Source organism: Opisthorchis viverrini (assembly GCF_000715545.1).
Source record: "Opisthorchis viverrini unplaced genomic scaffold opera_v5_1, whole genome shotgun sequence".
NCBI lineage: Eukaryota > Metazoa > Platyhelminthes > Trematoda > Opisthorchiida > Opisthorchiidae > Opisthorchis > Opisthorchis viverrini.
Genome location: NW_008751657.1, coordinates 1,428,853 through 1,450,537, shown reverse-complemented (window position 1 = coordinate 1,450,537; position 21,685 = coordinate 1,428,853). Strand labels below are relative to the sequence as shown.

Here is a 21,685-nt window from a genome sequence, read left to right as displayed (position 1 = left end):
CTGACCCCAAGATGTTACAGAATTGAGTGATGTATGAGTTATCCTTCCAGTATTGCGTGTGTCAAAAAGTTATCGAAATGGAATTTCACTGCACCCAAATGAAATGCAACTTGTCATAATTTGCGGAGATTTTTTCTCGTGGTGCTAAACTATTCCACTGTTAATTTGAGTTCCGACAATGAGAAAGGAACAGATTGTTATCGATTGCTGTTTATTTGTATATGAGTATACGAAAGAGAGTTATAATTTTGCTGCAAACGTCTTGGCTGTGAAGGCTACCACCAGCCTATTATTGCAGACGAAACCATTTGGTTGATTCCACATGTGTCGTCACCTCGGTACAGTTGAAAGTAACCCTTCACAAAGTGGAAAACAAAATAGTGCAGGAATTGGATTGGCCACAAGGGTGTGAAACTCTTAAAAACAGACTCAATTTCTTTTTCACTCTAGAAGTGACGGAGATGCAAGTGACCGAAAGGGAAACGGGAAATCAAATAAATGTCGTTATCAAAAACAATGATCAATATTTTCCTGGAATAAACTACTCACGAGGTTGCTGAAAACCTCTCAACTGCCCACGACCACCTTCGCCATTTTTGGAGCTCATCATGTAGGCACAGTCTCCGAGTTTCTGGTAACCTTTTGTTCTACTTGAACCCAAATTGGACAAACATACGTAGTTGCATATCACGGGAGACGCCATTGAATCTGTCGTTTGTGTGTTCAATATATTTGAATGTCTGATAGGTAGCTGGGTCGGTAACATTTATTTCGTGTGAGACGATCTCGGAAACATGAGGAGAAAAACAAATGCTATCTGCACTGGCACAATTGACGCATGCCACTTTCAGCCCTGTAAAGTTTGATAAATACCAAAGGATATTCAGAATATCTAGGAATCAGGATCCTCGCCAAGTGCATGATGTAGTTGGTTTTAAATGTGTTACGAAAAGTATCATTAATTCGGCGGAAATCCCAGTCAACTCGAACTTGAACCACCCCACTGTCGTAAGACTGAAACAGTACGCAGTTTTGCAGATACTCTCACTTGCACATTAATTTGGTTTTTATAGCAGGCCCGACTGAATCAAGCTGGAACTATCGTTTATGATGGCCCGCATCACGGTCGCATATGCTTTTCTCACCGTAACCTGTTGCCGCGGACAGTTTTCGCATTTTGTGCTTACTGGAATAAGAGTGGTGGAAATTCAGCCTTTTATCAGATAAGTATGGTTTAAAATTTGTACTATTGAGCCCATCAAGTCCTGCCCTAGTTAACATAATTTCCGTATTGATTTAGCTGAACTCGGGGACATTTTATTTTCGTCAATTGTTTTCTATAAATTTTTTCAGGTTGAAGATATCCAGAGCCCATAAAGTTCAAAGGACAGTGAATGAAGGAAGGAAACGGTCATGTAAAACCAGCGCAGCACTCAATGAGTTGGACAAAAATTAGCCTGAGTCTCTTCGGAGTAAACGGGATGTTATATCCTATTCTAGGCTGGGATTCATTTGAATCTCCTGCACAGACCGAATTACCGTGCGTAATTCTCGAATTTCGTACAATTTGGGTTCAAGTAGGACATAAGGTTGTAGGAGACTCCGCGACTACGCCTCTGTGATGGGACCCAAAAAGGTTGAAACTGGTCGTGAGTTTTCAGTGTCCTTGCGAGTAGTGTCATACGTTTAAAAAAAGTAACGGTGGTTTAATCTCTCTTTCGAAGAATGATAAAACAGAAGTAGTATGTCGTTCAATAGAGACACCGTCCTGTGAGTGAAGTTAATGTATGCTGAAAAGCCGAGAAGCACTGTACGGCTGTTATTGAATATTAATCATTACCAAATCGTCTCACAGTAACATGAATCAGTAAACAGTTTAGAGGGAGGATAATTGCACTGGATATGTGAAAATTTTTTTGGGAAGCCTTCACTCAGACAGCCAGTCAATACCTTGCCGCATTATGTGCGTGGCGATATGCTCTGTCTAAGTGAGAGCTACTCACACTATCGATCAGCTGCATGTGGCCAAGCGGTTGAGTATTCAACCACTCCTTGAGTTTCTTGAGGTGCGTGCTGCCGATCACAAGGAAGAAAGAGCTGACAGTGCTTATAGGCTTTTTAGCATAGATTGGCTTCACTGACAGGGTGAAATCTCTATCGAGATCTGGGATATTTCGAAAATCGTTCCACATGAAACACGGGACCGTTTTTATGGAGTTGAGGAATATCATGAACGAGGGGTTCATTCCGGGCTCGGTGGTGTTTTCCATCAAAACAGAGTCGGTGCGCAAATGAGTGCATTTTAAGAAACCTGCAGCACTTCACATCTGGATGTCTCTGACCTGACCAGCCCTGATGTATGCAAACGAAGCTGCAGGAAATATCTGTGAAAAAATCCTTGTTTTCTAGAAGATAACTGGTAAGTTGGCAGCGACGCTGTTCTTGAGGCCAGGTAAGTATGAACACACACAGATTCGTCGTGCATTTAGCTGGTAAGCAAATATACGGGTTAGATTTCGCTGGAACGTTTCACCTAACCTTCTAAGCTACAGGGTTCAGAAGGATATGCCATGACATGAAAAGGTGATTTGAAGCTGATACTGTGAGACTGCTTGCTGTGGGATCATAATTCCTCCCTAACCCCACGGCTTAGGCCCACGTGGTTCTGCTTGCAGATGGTCGTAAACTCTGCAAGACATGGAAAGCAGCCGACCTTGCTAGCACGCATGCTATCATTGGCTGGCCGAAATGTCCAACTAAACTTCGTCTGTCGTGTGTAGGATGAGCTCAGATCGCGCGGGGTTTCCTAATGAGGCCGGATCGATCCCGCTGATCTTGCCTTACTTTGACAAAAAGGTCAAGTGTGTTTATCCTACTGCTGTCTATAGGTGTGAGCACCCGATTCCTGATTGTTTTTCTTAAGGATATAAGGTTTCTTCGAACGTAATCCCCATCTTTCCTCCTCTTTACACTTTTTACTAAAACCTTTCTTCAGGGTAGTACGGCAGTTAAGCACCGGTACGTATTTTCGGTGAATTCCCGTCAATGATGGTGATAGTGATGATTGGCTGAACTTGTGGCCACGTTGTTGTACCGTAAAAAGCCCCCCGGGATAGTATGAGTTCTATGAATCTGGAGGCAAGATTTTTAATGAACAACTCATATATAGCTGCAATTGTCCGCACTGACAAGTAAGCTGAATGACTGATTGCACAAATCAGCCAGTTGTATTGACAATATACTAAAAACGAATAAATACTGAAGTTGAACTAGCATGATTTCTAAAGTTTACATCCAACTTCCTGAAACTGTATACAGATTATGATTTTAACAGGCTATGCACTGTTCCAACGCGTGTTAGCCAACTAAGCCCAGAGTATTGGTTTATGAGTGAATAGGCAATTTTAACAGGCTATGCACTGTTCCAACGCGTGTTAGCCAACTAAGCCCAGAGTATTGGTTTATGAGCTGAATAGGCAAAAATTCCTGAAAAGGGATAAAAGCACACAAAGAAGTTTATGCTCACCTGCTCACCCCACTGTTCACCCCAACTGTTCTTGATAATCCAGTATGGAATCCCTTGATCTGTACCAAATCCCACGGACAAGACAGCATGATTCAGTTCCTCTGGATCGCAATATTCTGCTGATGGATTAAGGATACCCGATTGATAGTACTGAAATTGAGATGAAGAGGGAAATGGTAAACACTAACTGGAGATAGCGTCGGGTTAAAAATCTGACCAAACTATTGACCAAACTTACTTGAAGAAGACGAGCGTCCAATACGACACTCAGGGGTCCAAATCTAGCCAGAAAATTTGCAATCTGCTCCGAATCCTTGGGCAGGACCACAGACCCATTAATGTAGGCAATGAAATATCGGGGATCCGCCTGACAGTATTGCCTGTACCCAACATACGGGTACTGCACAGCGAGCTCCAAGCCTCCCAAGCGTTGTACACACTCAAAGGCATGTATTGGGAAGCCGCCAGAGCAGCCGTGATCGGCGTGGTCACAATCGACTACTTCCTGTAAAAGGATGCATAGCAAAGTACCAGCTAAAAGCTGCAAGATTTGTTGATACTAACTAGTTATAGAAATCCACGAATGAATATGTAAGGCAGTTGATGTTTTGAGGAGCTTAGAGATAGGATTTTCATGCATCTCTCAAGAAGGATCAGCTACACTTTCTTCCGATGAAAGCAAGCTACAGGAGATATATGCGTTCGGCTCATACGAGGCGCGCTGGTCAACCCGTAATGTCGTCACATTGGAAATGGCTACCTAAATTCCTGTTTTCCAAATGTTTATAACTGAGGAGGATAATATAAAAAAGTGGTCACGATACATCAAAACTGAAATTTCTACAATTGGCCTTGCCTGAACGCTTAGAGACAGAAGCCTATGAATCTTCATAAACCACTGCCCTTCGATGTTTTGAACCGCGGAAAACGCCCAACAGGATCCACATTGTCCTTGGTTCATTACAGGTCCAACCGCACCATATTCCCGCCAATCGAAATAACTAGGCAGTTGTCCAACCTTTTGAACGTGGATTCGACTGATCGGCTTATGTCCATTGGGTGACTTGTAAGTCAAATAGAGTCTTCGAAATTCTTCCTCTGAAATATTCAATGTATGAATGTAAATGATGGCACATCAATAACCTGTGAGATCAAAAAACTGGGTCACTCCGTAAGTGGCGGTCCCCCTTTCCAGCCGTTGATACATTTTTGCTTTCAATAGATTGTCTTTGAAAATTTTGAACCGTTTTCCGTCTTCTATGGAAATCCAATAAAAATTTTAGTCTCAGAAAGTACCTCGGCCCTCATAGTTTTTTTTGTATTCGGCCTTGAAGTTCTCGTACAGCTCATATTCATTCTCAAATTCGTCCAGCTGTGTGACACAAAAAACGGCAATTTGTGAATAAGGGAAGCACAAGACAAATGAATTACGAATCAGTGCTCAATGTCGCCCGTCCGACATTTTACCTGTGAACTATTCCGGTAAGCCTCAGCACATACAAAAAATATTAGCATGACATATAATACACTATGCATTGTGAAAAAGAGCCTAATTTCAGTCAGCGGCTGTTTATATGTCATTCAAGTGAACCTGGAAATGGGCTTTTTGTTTACCGATTATATAACTCTATTTGAACTGCAGACGGAACCAGAAATCAGTAGTTATGTAGGTTAGTCAAGACAGGTGCAAAGTTTATTTGGTGCTCACCTTTGTCTAGTTAGAATTGATAGACATCTTCCACACGCTCACAAATGCACAAATGTGTAGGCGCACCGTTATCCGATTCTTATCGCTCACAAACTTCGTTTACAAGTCTGACAAACCATGTGAACCCTTTACCTGTCCCTTAAATCGGTCGCGTACATCGGTTGAACGAGGGATTCTGGGATCCGCGGGCACACTAATACAATGAGGCATTGGTTAGTAGCAAACACGTTACAGTGGACTGGTTGTCAGCTTCACAATGGTCAGTTAGCCGTGCCATCCAGGGGGGTCGTGGCAAAAAATTACACTGTAGCATTGAACTGCACGCTGGAAACTGCATATGAGCCTTTCACCAATAGTATGCACCCGAAGATAGATATATTATCCCTATGGAATTGGGGCATACACCATCTGATTGAGCAAACTACGTAGTGTATAAATGAAAAGGTTCACTGAGGCTTAAACAGGCACATCGTCATTTAAGTTACCCCGCACCTTCACTGAAAACTTTCTTGTACTCCTAAATTACGGGTCTAGATGAACAGAAAATATTCATCATATGCTTCAGTCGATCATTCCAACCCTAGTTGTTGAGCCGTATCGCACCGTGCTGCCTGGCTGGACACTTCCGATTGAGGTTAATTGCTAGATAGACATTCAGGAACACCCAAGAGCTGCCTAGCCACGTATGCAAACTACTTGCTCCTAGTGCTAGTAATGGCTGAGTCCGGATATCTAGTTGCTTCGGCCAGCTGCACTATTCAGTCGAGATCCTATCTACTTGGATGTTACTTCCGAGAAGGTTTATACCGCCAGGTAGTCTTTTCTGAGGGCTTGTTTTACTTAAAACGACTTACCCTCTGTGGCAGACATATATCTTCTAATGCATTCACTCCTCATTCGCCAATCTCAGCGGTAGTTGACATTCGCACACGGGACTGAGTCATAGGACTTTCACACCTAACATCGCTTTTGCCTTACACCAAGCGGTATGACGTTAAGTGTTCAAAATGCAGTCGAGTACTCGATAAGAAATCGCACTGTATCCTAATACAGAATAATCGATTGAGGGGTATACTGGGTGTACTCCGGTGAGACTTAAAAACAAGCTGGTTGGCTTGGCAAGATTGCGAGAGACCTAAAATGAAATATTCCAAAACGTGCACCATTAGCTCTGTGTTTGAAACCCAAAAGGATGTACGGCCCATCTTCAGGTGTAACCGAGCGCGTTTTCCATTGAGAAAGTGTTCCATTGAGCCTTAGAAAGGCAGCGCATGAGGTGATGCGTTTGCTAGTAAACCATTTGAATACTGTCGACCAACTCAAGCGACCAATCTCTTTAATATATTCAGCAGCCAAGTTTAGCTTGTTTCATTGCTTGTAAGAGCATCAGATTCGGTTTAACATTGGATATTCAAACGGATAAATTTTGTTTCACTCATTGTGGGTCATCCCTCCTGTTGGCATGTGACCCCGAATTGGGAGCTCAGCTAGGTGACATGTCGAGAAATCGTCCATTAACCTAGGATGAAAGAACCGATCCAGACACAAGACGGACATTCTTTTATATGTTCGAAGATCATTGCTTTCAAAACACAAGTTGTTTAGCGAAAGCGAATGATAGCGCACCCCTAGTCAAATAACGTGTACGACGGGAACTATGTCCAGTTCCCAATCTCCAGTGCAGCCTTCGCCCGATATCATTGTCCACCGAAAGTTTTTTGGCACCATCTCGACGACATCTTTGTTCTAATCAAACGAGATAACGTGAACAGCTTCCACGACTATCTCAATAGTTCAAATCCGCACATCAAGTTTAGCGTGGAAATAGAGTCCAACTCGGGCACATTATCCTTTCTGGATTGTATAACACATAAGGCTGGTGGGAAATTAAAAACTACTATCTACCAGACACCAACAGACACAGAAACCGTCTTAAGCTATTCATCAGCACACCCAATGTTTGTGTACGTCAGCATTGTCTCATTGATGTTTCGTCGCATCAGAGCGCTGTATACAGAAGAGATCGACCGAAGGGCAGCTCAAACTGAGATCGCCAACAGATTTCAAGAAATAGGACACCCAGTGAGTTTGATTAGGTGTCAACAGATCCAGTAAGGAATGGATTGGCACAGCAGTCATTCCACATAAAGTAGGAACATCGGATGTTATTCGATGACTGTTGACCTAGCCAAAATTCGAGCAGCTTTCCGGAAGCGAAAAACGCTACGCTCAGTTTTGGTGCAACTGAAGGATCCCTTGCCGGTTGGAAGGACTAGGGACTGCGTGTTTAAAATTAACTGCAACGATTGCGCTAAGGTTTATATAGGACAAACTGCCAGGGAATTGCACACCAGAATTGGTGGGCATAAAAGAAGGATTAACAAACCACCATGGAATGCAGAAGAATGCCAAACGCGGACTGCGATTCACACCACAGCGGCTGATAGCCGAGGCGGTGGGAATTACCAGGCATCACAGCGTGAATAGAATGAAGGGTGTGAAACTGGTGAGCGTATGGAAAGCGGTCTCAGATAAGCCGAGTTGACACGTGACGTTGTGGTTGTCAATCCACTTAGATCATTAGAAAAAACCGGGGAGGAGGGGGGGTGGAAATCTCAACAAGACCAAAGGTCACGGCATCCCTCTTACACAACTACCTAGCACTAGCTCATCCACACAGACGGACAGAAAGTTCAAACGACGTTCGAGAGGGACCATCAAATGGACCGAACCAGAAGAACTATACCCTAGGCTGGACCCAAACACATGTAGGTTTCCCCATCGACCCAAAGCTTGTTCACCCATCCCTCGGCCGACACCCGACAGAGATTTAGCTTGATTTAGCTGATTGGTTCTCCTTTCGCCTTAAGTTTCGACCAACGTCGGAACCTAGTCACTTAGCCTGACAAAGCTTTTGTGTCAAAAGCGAAACTTTGCCCAGTAATAAATCTACCGAATGTCACCCAAATTTTTCGAAAACCATGACTACTCAATCGGTTCCAAGTATTTTTCGCCTGATTGAACATTTTGCTTTTACAAGATGAACCAATCACATTTAAGACAATTTTCAAAACGGTTTATTAGGTGCCGGTACAGAGTAGATGGTACTGGTTGTTCGAATTCCCACAGCTTGTTTTAATTAATCAGTAGGATGAACTGGTTGGATAATTATTGGTAACCCGGGCTGCATTGCCCAGCACTAAAGGTGATGAGGGCGGGGGCAACAGTTCTAGCAAGGCAAATTGAGTACTCACATAAAGAGCTTGGGGACAGAAACTGTTTCCTGAAGCTGTATCGCCAACTGAAACATGAAGCGACCTTGAGCCTCCCGTCAAATCCGAGCCAGCTTGTGAATAGGTATACATCTATGTTTACGAACAGATAAGTGTCCATTTATGAAATATTCTAGATAGAAGCTCAGGGACGTTTCCTAACTGATGAGCTCCAAGACGGTCTAACCCCGTAACAGACTGTCGCAAAGTGATTATCAATTAATTCGATCTAGCAAACATCGCTCCAGATGAAAAATGAGACTGACTTTGTACGGCATATTCATTTGAAGGGTATCACAAGTGACAAGTTTAGCTGATATTTAGTTGAGTTTTTCCCTTATGGCCGAGATAATTTGCATTTGTTCCTGTATCTTCAAGTCCACTAACATTAATAGCATGAGCAGACTCAGTTTGAAGAGAAGGTGGTCACTGACAAATTAGGTGCGCAGTATCGAATAAGACACTGCTGCTCATGTTGACAATTAGCGGATGGGTTATTGCAATATTGTTGAACGGCTGCGCGACTTGGGTCCTTGATTCTTCTCTGTTCACGTTTTCGGTTGAAGTTAGCAAGAAAGCCCGTTGTTAGGCGTACTCTCAGTCGTTGATAGATGCCGTTCTAGTCTCTCCTGAGAATAGCTTCGTCCTTCTGTTCCCAAGGCTGTGTCAAAATATCGTGGCTGAAATGTTCCAAACACGCGGTTTTCACAAACTAACCAGGGAACCGTAGTTCATTCCAATAGCAGACAATTAGACAAAACTTTTAGATTACAACTCAAAGATGAATCCAATGACCCGATGGACTTTGTTAAACTTGCGTCAGAAAAATTCTTCTTAGGATTTAACTACCACACAGTTTCTAGTCCACCTAAATGTGGGTTTCAAGGAGGTTGTTTCAGCGTTTTGTAATTAGGATGCCTGCGTGAATATGTCTCAGTAAACAGAAGATAGCAACACTTTTGAGCTCCTTGTACAATAAGCCGGTGAATTTTAGCCGAAACGCAAGAAAAAGCGATCAGGTTCGCGAAAAAAAATAATCGAATGATACCCTTGTTAGTCCCATCGAATTTCAGATCAACAAGAGGACTTGATGGGGGTGAAGGTAAGAGGCGCTCGAGAATATTCAGAACGTCTACAACCGTCGTGCTCCAACTGATCTCCGATTAGCATCATGGCCTTTCATCCAAAAGTCTGTCGAAACACTTCTGGCAGAAACCACCTGACTGGGATGTTACACAGGTAAGAAAAAGAAACACCTGATGGAATTGGAGGTCTCTGGAGCATGTTGTCTTTTCAAACATCTCCAGTATTTGGTACATGGTGGTTTCTGTTCAAATTGCTATTAGGACCTCTTTTCAGACCCAATCCGAAGTTTCTGAGTGTAATAATTCCCCTGTCTGTTGTCGATGGAATATATATCCAAACCATCAGGTTGTTGGTCTTCATTCAAGAAGCGTAAATTCATTGAGAATTCTATTCAGAAGCTTTGTGTATTCTCATTGGATTAGATGAGGAACAAAAACAGTCTTTCGCCTTTCAGGAGAGGTTGATGAACAATTGGTAGTTTTTATTTGGGCAACGTTTCCCTTTTGACACCAAAGCTTCATCAGGCCAAGTGAGCAGGTCAACAAATTGACCAGGTTATAAAGCAGACGGGGAACCAATCTTCAGATTATCACACTAGATCAGTGTTGAGTGTCAATTAACGGCTCTTTTCGGTTAGTGTGGTTGTCAAAATCTTGCTTTGGTGGATTTGGGGAGTTTCATATTAATTCTGATCGGGTTTGGTTCGTTAATCTTCCACTTCAGGGTGCTTCAGCTGATGATTCACCTCGATTGCGCTGGTGGATTTTCCCTGGTCTTTGTGGGGTTGTGAGTACTCCAACAATTTAGTTTGAGGGGGGCTGAGGTCAAGTGGAATTCAGATGATGACTAGTCTTCCTTCTGATGACCGTACACCAACACGTGTCAGCTTCACTGATCCAGAACCGTTCTCCACACGCTTGCCAGTTCCACGCCTTCTATTCTGTTGCCTTTTCTGTGGTTTATTCAACGGAAAATCACTTAGTGGCCCTAGTCGTCCAAAGTTGGAAACTAGTTCCTTCCGGAGACCAGGTGTAGGTTGTATATCGTGGGCTACTTTGAAGCTAGGGTCGTCATCCTATAATATAGCACCGCGTTTTGGGAGAAAATTGTTAGATAGAGATGGCCGCACTATCAACCAGTTGCACAGGAAATCCAGGGAGACGTCATCTGCTTCAGAGTAGCAGGATAAGGCTGAGAATACACGACTGTTGTCGGGTCATCCATACAGGACCTAAAGAACTCGGTCACCAGGGTTAAACCTCATCATGAAGCCTCATCAGAGGCTTGGAATAGTTCATGTAGCACCAGCCTATATTCATATCGATAGCTGAAGTGATGTGGACATTCATTAAGAAGTGTCCAATTGACAGCATATGTGTGCCACTTTCCTACTAATCTGTTGGTCCCTTCCATCTGTCCACATTTTGGGGGCCAAAAGCGGGTTTGTGATCCACAACCAGTTCCATCCATAAGCGTGTTTTACCAGATAGGTGAGGGCGGATCATCGAAACTACGCGATAATCCTTGTTGTGAATAACAGACAACATCAAAACGCAGTATGGTAATTTAAGGAGATTTCGTAACGCCCGCCTTTGAAGCTGAGCTCAAAGACGTCCGTTCGACAGTCTTTGGGGAGATGGCCTTGGTTAAAAACCGGAGATAAATCCAACATATCGGATGGACAATGACTCGAGGTGGTTTTCGGAGAATAGGAGCATGAACCTTATGTGGCTCGGGAGCCAGACGAGGGTTCAGCCTATCCAGTACAGTAAGGATATCGCTTGACCCAAAGTGAAAGTCTTTTATGATGCCTGTAGTAGCTGAGAAGCAAGAATGAATCCGGAGTAATGAATCAGAGGACAGTGACCCATGATGGGTTGTGGCTACCTCTGTTTTCAATACGTTAACTTCAATCAGCTCTTGTTTGAATCCATCAGGCTTCGATTTATTCTTATGAGTGTGTCGAATCACGTACGCGACGGCCTACATTTTTCTTGGCACTGTTGAGATTTGCTGATTTTCACTGCAGAATTGGTTCTGTAAATGAGACCAATCTATGCTAAAAAACGAGAAGAGTTGTAAAGCAGCTTCAGTCTTATTGGGAATCGTCATCAGTAAGCCTCTCAGGAATCTCCGGGGTAGTTGAAACTCGCAACCTCTCTTCTAGTAGTTTGACCCCTCAACCTTTAGGTCATAAGCAGTTGATCAGCAGTGCGAGTTACTCGCACCTAGACAAAATTCAGCGTCACTCATGCTTCAGAGACGGAGTCCACATCATGTGGTCAGGTGCTGACTGCCTCCTCGAATGAGGGTTGTTCTCCTCAGTTGGTTATTGTAGGCTGTCTAGTTGACACTTTACGTGCGTGTAGAATTTTGATCTCCGAGAAGAATGGCCTTGTTTAAATCCGAGGATATCTTTTGGAGACCTGGTGTGGATCAGCTGAAGGGAATAATTGGCACGAGAAACATAGGACCTTACCGACATCCATCTATGACACTATGGTCAAGAATACGGTCGGGACCTATCAAGTTTGGTTTGCTAAACATTCCGTTATGGTCGTATTTAGGATTGGTCATTGGCACAACAGAACCATTGGAAGGACCCAAAGAGTTCCAATACGATTCTATGAATGATGGATGATTGGCACAAAACTCGGATATAATACGGTCCAGTAGGTTAGCGAGAAGCTTACATACATTACCAAATCCGAGCAGCATCAGGAGGTCACCAAATAACAGCTGTGCTTGAAACAATGAATTCGTCCTACCTGAGTTATCCATTCACTCTTTTCCACCTTCCTGATCATTCAAGAATGCAAGATCCGGGTGGGTTCTTGTTACATGTTTGAAGTGAATAGTTGTGGGTCAATTCATACTGGGTGACCTACTGCCGCACTTGTCCCATCCATGTTAAAGGCTACGTCAATGCATTGCACGGAAAATGACCCATGTGTGAAACGACGTTCATCTCTTGTGTTTCTCTCTTCTCTGTGACCTATTGAAATGAAGATGATATAATATGAAGACAACATTACTCAGCGTAGTGTCGTATCTGGTTAAACTCGCTTAACAGAAATTTTACTCCCTTTATCATCCTTCATTTTTCAACACACTCGGTTGAAACGTTTCTTCTTCGAATGGTGAATTTGAGGTAGAAAACCGATCCCTTTTTTGGACATTTTGAAAACCAGGAATACAGATGGTACTGTTTCTCCCTCCATCTATCACGACAGAATATCACCTCATTTTTACAACTCTCTCTCTCGTACTTTGGTTCAGACCTTAGTCGATGGTCCAAGACTGCTTGGCACTCCAGCTAAGCTCACAGAGGACTTTGAATTGCTATCTTGTGTGATGCAGTTAAACAGCTCCCCCAAAGGTTCCATTGAAAATAACCCCAGAATGAACGGTAAACAGATGCAAATCACAGTACCGAAGAAATTTATCCACCCAAAGATCCACTACGCTGATGATTACACCTTTCAGTTAGCTTACACGGACCTTAAGTATGGTCCCACACCGAATCTACACTTCATCATGGCGGACCACTAATGCATTCCGGGCAATCAAAACTTTAACGTCAGTCAACTAATCTTTGCACTTAGTAACTCACCTGTAGTTGTGGGAATACGCATGTATGTAGATCTGAACGGAGCTTGGAAACTCTAGTAAAAGGTTACCTGCTCAAACGAATTCGTACCCTGTCGAATGATCCTCAATAAAATTGGAAAGCGTAAAAAATCAATCCCCGATTACAAGGTATCCGGATGATTATACGGAGCAGTCGTCCATAGGGAGTGAGTTTTTTCGAGGAAGTATTGATTAATCGAATCAGAGCTGTCCTGTGCGCTCAGAGAGACCTGAGAGCGATTCCATATTGTTGGTTCCTTAAATTCCTGATGCCACAGCCATAGCAGCTATTCCCTTGTCTGACAGAGACCAGCTGGCAGCTAAGCAAGTCGAACATAACCTTCTTCTGGCTGAATCTCCGCCATAAGTAGACCAGATTCCATATGAGGTCAATGTTTCCTCATTTCATGAGCTGCTTTATTCATTCAAATGCTACCTGCCGAGAATGATCACAATGATTGGTGTAGGCGCCAACGAACAGCATAAACATTGCTTTCTCTCAGTCATCACCGTTTGATTAGTGGCGATATGTAACAAACAAATTTCTCACAATCTTGTACGTTTTGTGTGTATCACAAAGTGTGGTGGAAAGCCACTTGGACGTTGGTTAAATCGTAGCAAGTTTGGAAGGCAACCGCACGTTTCCATTAGGAAAACGCTTAAAGAGGATGCTCATCACATTAGATCTGATTGAACATTCACCTTGAGCGTCCATCGCACCAGTATTACATTATTTTCGGCATATATTTACTCCACAAATAAATATTTTCCTTCACAAACCTCAAAATATGGAATGGGATCTCAAGCATGTTGGGTTAGCACACAAACTCTGTATCCGAATGTCGTAACTTGACCGACCAAAGCATACCAAATAAATATTCATCAGGGAAACACAATAGAGCTGTTGATATTCGAAGGTAATTCCTCTGTTGCTTTTTACGGAAACCTTCAGGACGAAACCTAAAGTTTCGCGGTACTGTCATAACAAACAGTGAAACCAAGGGAGACGTCAAGTTTGACTGACGAGGCTGATGCACCGTGAATATACAGACACCGTCGGGCTTAAAATGTGATTCTTGTTTGACTAAATGTGTGTCTTTAAATAAGCGGAACTATGGACAATACAAGAATGTGCTCAGTATTGTGTCGAATGGCCATCGGATCCAAAGTTCATGCAAGTTTCCGAGAAGTCATAGTGAATGGTAGTTCAGCACCATAAGAATAATAATGAGGTTGTCTGGGCGTACCATGCTGCTCATAAGGCTACTGAAAAATACTCGACAGCCCACAATCAGATTTGCCCTTCTTGGAGCTGATAACCCAGACGCAGTCCAGGAGTTTCCGTCAATCGTATGCCCTAGTTGCATCCCCATTTGGCAGATTTGGACAAATACTCTCATTTGAACGAGGGTTTCATTTTGACAGGAGACTCAGCTGATTCCAGCTGAATCTCTCGTTCAAGATGGTCCGCTTCAGCTGAAGGTGCTGCACCACACCATCACATTTATTAGTTGGTCCGATATTCGAGATATTGCTATACATTGTTGCCTAGGCGTAGCACTACTCAGGCTGAGGTTGATTCCGTATTAATCTCAGCCATTTTAACTGAGATTTGCTTCTCAACATTCTGGCAGCTGAATACATGATGTAATCCAGGTGCCGACTGTCCTTGAAGAACCTGTTCTGAGTAGACACTCATAACAAAACACAAGCAAAAACACTTCTCAACGCTAAATTCACATGAATCCGTTTCAACTTTTCATAATAAACCGCTTTTGTTTTTGGTTCAGTGGTACTTCTCCTGATCTCCCTTTGAGTGGCTCAAAACTGGAATCCATTTAGACAAATGTCAGGATGCGAATAAATCAAGCTTTATTCGGATTGCATCAATCCTCAGATTTTGCACAATTTAGATGGCATATCAGAGGCCTTCGACGACTCAGGTCAAATAGATATTTTCTTTTCGATGAACTGGCATATTTGGCTGCAAAGGTCTTGATGTTGATAAGGAGACTTGGTTTTTTTCAATGGAGATTTTGTCCTGTCAGTGAAACCATACAGAGAGGCCGTGGAGCATTGTAGAGCTGCCTTATCCTTGCTGGGAGTCATCAACAATGAGTGTCCCGCGAAATTTCAGAGAGTCTCGTACCCACGACCTTCCGGCCTGCAGTTCAGCACTGGATCGTTTGGCCACGAGCGGCAGATCGGCACTGTGATTGCAAACGTGACAATATCAGTCCGTATGTATGCATGCAAGGCATAGTGGTGCATCGATATGCAAGTGCTGGTCATGGGTCTTTTTGGCGTTGGGTATGGCCTCTCATTTAGACTGGTTGTTTACACGGTTGTTTCCTACTTAGTCGGCGTTCGGATGACATTTGCGTCTTACCCTTCCAACTCAGCGCTTACACACCGACGTACTACGATGCACCGCCTGCACTAATGTCAGACTGGCCGGTGACGAAACGTTTTTCAACCGAATCGCCCAGCTCAGGTCAGCTCGGCGGACAAAACAACAACTTACGAGCATTTTCACAACCAATCAAACCGATCAAAAGCATTTGTGTTATCGACCATTCCTTAAAGTTCCGGATCGTTTATCTCCCTGCAGGAGGGTAAAGGCAGAGTAAAACAAGTGGAACGAACGAAGCAGTTCCTTCCTTCATTTCCGTATACAAGATCGTACGTGGATTTTACACACACTGAGAGTGCTTCTCAAAGTGCACCAGTGAAGGCTTGCCCTCCTCTCCTGCTAGTTAGTTCATGCTAGATACTAACATGTGCTAGAAGGGATTTTATGGTATGTAGAAATGTTGGTGGAAAATGCAATTTACGATGTTCTGTTAAATTTTCCTGTACCAGTTGGTAGCTTTGATTTTTGACATATAAAACAGGCGAACAGCTGCACGAGATCCTTCTAAAGCAGCGATTCTAAGCTTAGGGTTGCAGCCTCCACCGAGGCATCAGGAATTCTTTCCCTCGATTGAAATAGCTTCTATGGGACACCTGATAATTTTGGCCAAAGACTGATTGAACTGCTCGACGGAATGACAGTTTCTCCAATAAGTTGGATCCAGGAGCTGCGCGATGCCCCATTACATGAAGTACTTGAGCAAATAAGTGTGTTCCGCCAGTTCCTTACAACTTAAGTTCAGTTAGAACATTGGGTTTCAGTAAACTCACAAACTGTGTCCACCAACAAGAGCGAAACCGGTCTTAGGTTATCGAGAAGTAGTGAGCTAACTTACCAGTAGTTTCTTCTAAGAACATACTCTGCGATGTCTTGAATATCGAACCAACTGAAACTTGAATTGATTTTTGCGCAGCACACTTAGTTGAATTTAGATTAATCTGAGTCTTCCGTTAAAACTAAACTGGCGCACATGAGAGTATCTTGCGAAGCGATTTCCCATTTGGCCTACTTAGTGAATCTAGATTGCAACTCCCTTGATCTGATGTTCCAAGAAATGGATACTATCCAGGATGGCTATAAGCTAGAAACAGATATCTTCGAACGGCGAAGGCCACCGATAAAGTTTGGATTTTAGTGGATGCAAATTATATCCAGTGGGAGGGGTAAGCCAAACATTTAACAGTGCTCACCAGTCCTTTTGAAAGGTAAAGTCCATGGTTTATTTCTCATCTGAAAACTCTGGTCGACTTATCGTTGTAATCTTACTACGCTGAGTTTGCGATGATCCACCGACGTACGGAAAGTGATTATTAGGCGGAGTGGGTGTGGATCTACTGGATACTAGTATAACGGTGGATACTACTGATTAGGCGTGCGAGTAGTGTCTTCTCGTAAATCCCCTTTTTGTCTCTTGAAAAGTGAGATCTGTTACGGAATTTGTGGAGTCGCTTTGTAGCATTTGCTTGCATTTGAGTGACAGCCAACGAATTTCCAGGAAAGTTCAGGAAGATTTGTTCAAGGAGAAGATGGATATTCGGTTTTGTAAACAAGGTGCATATGAGAGTTTCGCTCGTCTATCTAATAGTCTGTAACTGTTCAGTTGGTAATTCCCTAATAGGCAACTCCGCAGCGCAGGCCTTCTTCCTTTCACTAGTAGAAAAATATCAAAAATTTCATTCTATTTGCTCACTGGATGCAGCGATTAGTCTGTCGTAGCAGATGTCATCACATGCCACATGTCCGGTATCACTTCAATTTACCCTGCTGTCTGATGAACAACTGGGTGGCAGTAGAGGTACCATCGCCGGTCAAAGTACGTAAAAAAGAACAAGGAAAGGTCTCAATCAAGTCGTTTATCCCGAATGGTCCAAACGAAAGCAAGCACAGGTCACCAAACTAGAGAATTCTGACGTTTGTATATATATATATATGTTCCCCAGATTAAGGGACCAAAAAACCACCTACATCTGACCCCTATCCGTCAGGAAGCTTTCCTTAACCCCTAAAGTATAACACAGCATGCTTTTGACATACAAGACCGGTAGTACACCAGCCATTTTACAACTGCTCAAGGTAAATCACACGAAAGAATGTTTTTAGCCCAAACGTCAATGACGATTTTCGTCTGTAGTATCGTTTTGGCTCATGAGGGCACTTCAACATGAAATAAGCGCAAATGATCAGTTACTAAAAGACTGTATATACTGAATTTTGATCACAGGCACCATTGTTAATAAGCGGGAATGACCAAAGTCACATTGGAAACCAAACCCCTTATGCCACTCAGTGCCATTCAGAAATATGAAAAGACATTGTTCGTTGGCTAGTATCTTATTCAATTAAATCTCCAGCTGGGCCAAAGACGGTCGTCGTGACTGTTGTCCTTCCAATACTCCTTGTTATGCAGTCATTCAAAAGCTGTTTACGGAGAGCAGTGGCGCATTATCTCACCACACGTCTAAGCCATAATGTTACGTCATTGTGGTTCAAACAGTTGTCCTCCTATCCTGGTGCAATTACTCTGTTTAATCTACACCAAAAAAGAGGAGCTTCGGAGTCGAGTTTCGCTCTCTTTAGGGTTCTTCAGTAGTGCATGTTCTTGACCGTGCCGGGGTTTGAACTCCGTACATCTGATACGAGCTGGAAGTAACTGAATTATCACGTCTAAACAGGTTGAAGTGTTCACGTTTGAGTGATGGCAGTGCCCTTAGAACGACCATCCAGTACCTGTCCAGGTTATGTCAGGCCTTCCCAGTCAGAGAGCGCCACGGATTTTTGAAACCTGCTGAATCTGCTGGAGTCGTTACTTGAGGAGCCGGTCAACAAATGCGACCACGTGATGTGGATCCCATGATTGAAGGACGAACGGCGCTATATCCAGTCTAAGTGCTAGTTAATCACACGGGTGATCAGCCGATCTTGGCCGAACGGTCAAGTGTTCGAAATGCTAGCCGGGAGGTCGCAGGTTCGAGACTTTCCAGCGACACGCACTGCTGATGATCCCTAATATGGATGTAAAAGATGTACAGTGCTTCTAGGCTATTCAGCATAGATTGGTCCCACTTACAGGACGAAATCTCCAAGAAAATTTCTAATTTATTGATCTATTGCCAGCCACTGGTGAATTGGCCATTAGGAAGAGTAGCGGCATTAAAAGTCTGTCTAAGCCTGCCTTAGTGGGTCGGAAATGACAAACATAAACGGAAGACTTAGTTAGGCCTTCTAACAGCCACGTAACCTCTACCGGGTGCTTCAGGATAAAACCCTACTCACATACGAAGACAGAAAGAATAAATTAATTTGATGTTACGAAATACTTTAGAACGGCAGAAGTGGGGAAAAGATCAGTTAATACCAAGCAAATTGTTATTTTTTGTCTTCTTCTTCTTCAGAAAAGGTTGAATTGTGAATCACTATGTGCTGGGCCACGGGAGGAGCTTCTCAAACAACTTTCGACGAACTGACCACACGACTGATTCCACAGGTATCAGCCCCACGAAAGATTCGGAAGTAACCCTGATGACAGGGGAGAATAGAAATGTTTGCCTACAATAATGAAACGTGGTCCATTCTCTAATCATCAACTCCAAAGCTAATATGCCACTCTGAAGAGATAGAGCAATATCACACAAAAGGTCTGGGTGAATTCGAATTGAATTGTTCGTACCTTTGGGTTTGAATTTTGCGTTTAATAGACGGCAACTCAAGAACGACAACTCTCAAGAGCAGCACTCAATCAATCTTCTGGTCTTGGGTGTCCGATATCCATCGTTCTCAAGTTAGCTTGATCAAGAACCCAGTTGGTTGAATTATATTCTTAGTTTGCTGGTTGCATGATTTTGGTTCATCTTTGAACAGATCGCACTCAGAAGAAGCCATCTTTCAGTAGACAATACTTCCAGCCTGTCCCTTGTACACAACTCCTTTCGGCGGATACTAGCTTGTTAAGAAGGCTGAAGTGAATCGGTTCTGTGAGTCTTTACAGATTACGAACAACCTAGGGAACGCACGCACAAGCCTCGTTAATCCTAAGTTGTAATGATCACTAGTGCACCTTCCTTGCTACAGAGATGCTACTTTTTGCAAACTTTGTATAACTGATAATTATCCCTTCATTTAACTGGGTTAGGAGCTACCTCACTAGTGGATGGAGAACTGTTAAGTACCCAGTTTCATACCTATTCTGCGTTCGGTTGAGATGTCGACTGTCTATCAGCTGCTCACTGTCCTATGCCACTACCGGATTGACCAATCAAGGGCAATTTCGCAGTGCCACAAAACTTGCCGACACAACACGAGAAAACGGAATTACCATGGTTACATCTTTCACACTAAGTTAATTTTAGTCCTAACTGGGCAACCAAACGGTATGCAGTTTTATGTTATATTGAAATTAGGAGACCTGGAAGTGACTTTAGGTGACCAGCTCCAGAACTATTCCGGACATCCTGCAAAGTAGTGGTATCTAGCATTAGGTTTTATAAGGTCATGCACTGTTTGGTAGTATCACATACCCAACACACACTGTTCATCAAAAGTACCATGATGAGCATGAAAGTGACTTGCATGTTTATACAACGGACACCTGGATGTCTGGAAATTACAGTAAAGATAACTTGCCATCTTTTCACGCTAGACTGAATATGTTCTGGACATAAGGATCTTGCACACGTTTCGGGCTATGCCAACAGAAAGTGCGTGGTAGGCCGTGTCTGTACGATCAGTGGAATTATTTGATAGATTATTGTTCCAGTGTGCTCTTGAGAAGGACACAAAAGGCCTTCTGTGAAGTGTCCAAATAAAGCAAGCCAAAATGTTTTTGGACTACCTCTATAGCTTGCAGTTCCTTTTCCTGTGTATACCCTGTGGTGAACGGCCAAAGTATATTTCTTGACGAGCGCTGGAGTTGTGTTTTCTAGCTTGAACCGGCTGATAAGAAACTGACTTAGAATCTGCACTTATCGGGTCACAAATCATGGAGATTTTTGGTAGAATTGATACGGTACTCATCTTAATTGTTTAACGTGCGTTTTGTGGCTAAACCGAGAACGAATCTCCCTCTTATGCCAAAGCATGTTTGGCGAACACCTGAGTTTTGTTCGACCTGAAATCAGATTCCAGATTAAGTCTGCTGAACACTGAGTTTGATTCTCGCCAACCGATCATCTCCAAGGAAGAGACTTCTCGATCAGGATTCGCTGTCTGGGATGATTTCTGCTGACACATAAGTGTATATCTTGTTTTTGCGAGTTTAGACACACCCACTTTACATGCCACTGGGGGAAACTTCTGTAGCTCAGATTGTATAGATGTCTGGTTGTTGCTCTGTTCGCTGAGCTAGGGACTTCGGCTGTAGGCGTTTCGTCATCATTCCAAATGATATGATCGGTGTCCAATAGCATCGAGTTGGTGTGCAAACCCACACATAACACCTAGCCGACCACTGGGTACTCCACGACCAGTTTATTAGAACTGTATTCATCATGCCTATGGTACATATATGTTGCATGACATACCAAGATACCATTTTAAGATCCGCTATTCTCTAAATTTTCATTGGTATTCTACCTGCGCTATACACATACAGCATTCTATTGAGGTGAACTCTAGCAAACTGTGTTTTTGTGTGTCCAATCAGCGTGCCCGCAAATGTCTGCACTTCATGCATAATGGGGTCAGCAGGTTACCCTGTACCTACTCTGTTAGATTCAGCAATTTAGCTTCTCCCACATGATTCGCTGGTTGGGAGCGACCATTTGGGTATGAAGATAGCTTTAGCACCGTCACCCTATGGTCACTTCATGATTCTGTTTCTTCGGGTTCGCAATGTAGACGATGTTTTCAAACATAAATGTGGGTTGAACTACTATGCGCGAATGTACACCATCGCAGCTCGGTGACGGTAACGGGTGTTACCTCATTACCAGGTGGGGTACCTTTCTCATCAAGTTCTTCTAAACCTCTGTCCACCAAAGCAAATTAATGATTGATCATTGTCGTTCAGTGAAGGCCAAAGTCTAGCGGTTAAAATGCTATGCCATAAATCTTAC

The 21,685-nt window shown here is 43.2% G+C and overlaps 1 protein-coding gene across 1 annotated transcript; it reads right to left on the bottom strand.

Moving 5' to 3' along the window:
- Positions 1-3,442: 3,442 nt before the first annotated feature.
- Positions 3,443-4,898, bottom strand: T265_12429 (hypothetical protein; the record flags this gene model as incomplete). The annotated part of the gene is made up of 5 exons (XM_009163845.1): positions 3,443-3,676; positions 3,765-4,067; positions 4,389-4,624; positions 4,670-4,783; positions 4,823-4,898. Coding segments are annotated over 5 exons (963 nt in total), but the record flags the coding sequence as incomplete, so codon positions are not given.
- Between the last annotated feature and the right edge of the window lie 16,787 nt (positions 4,899-21,685).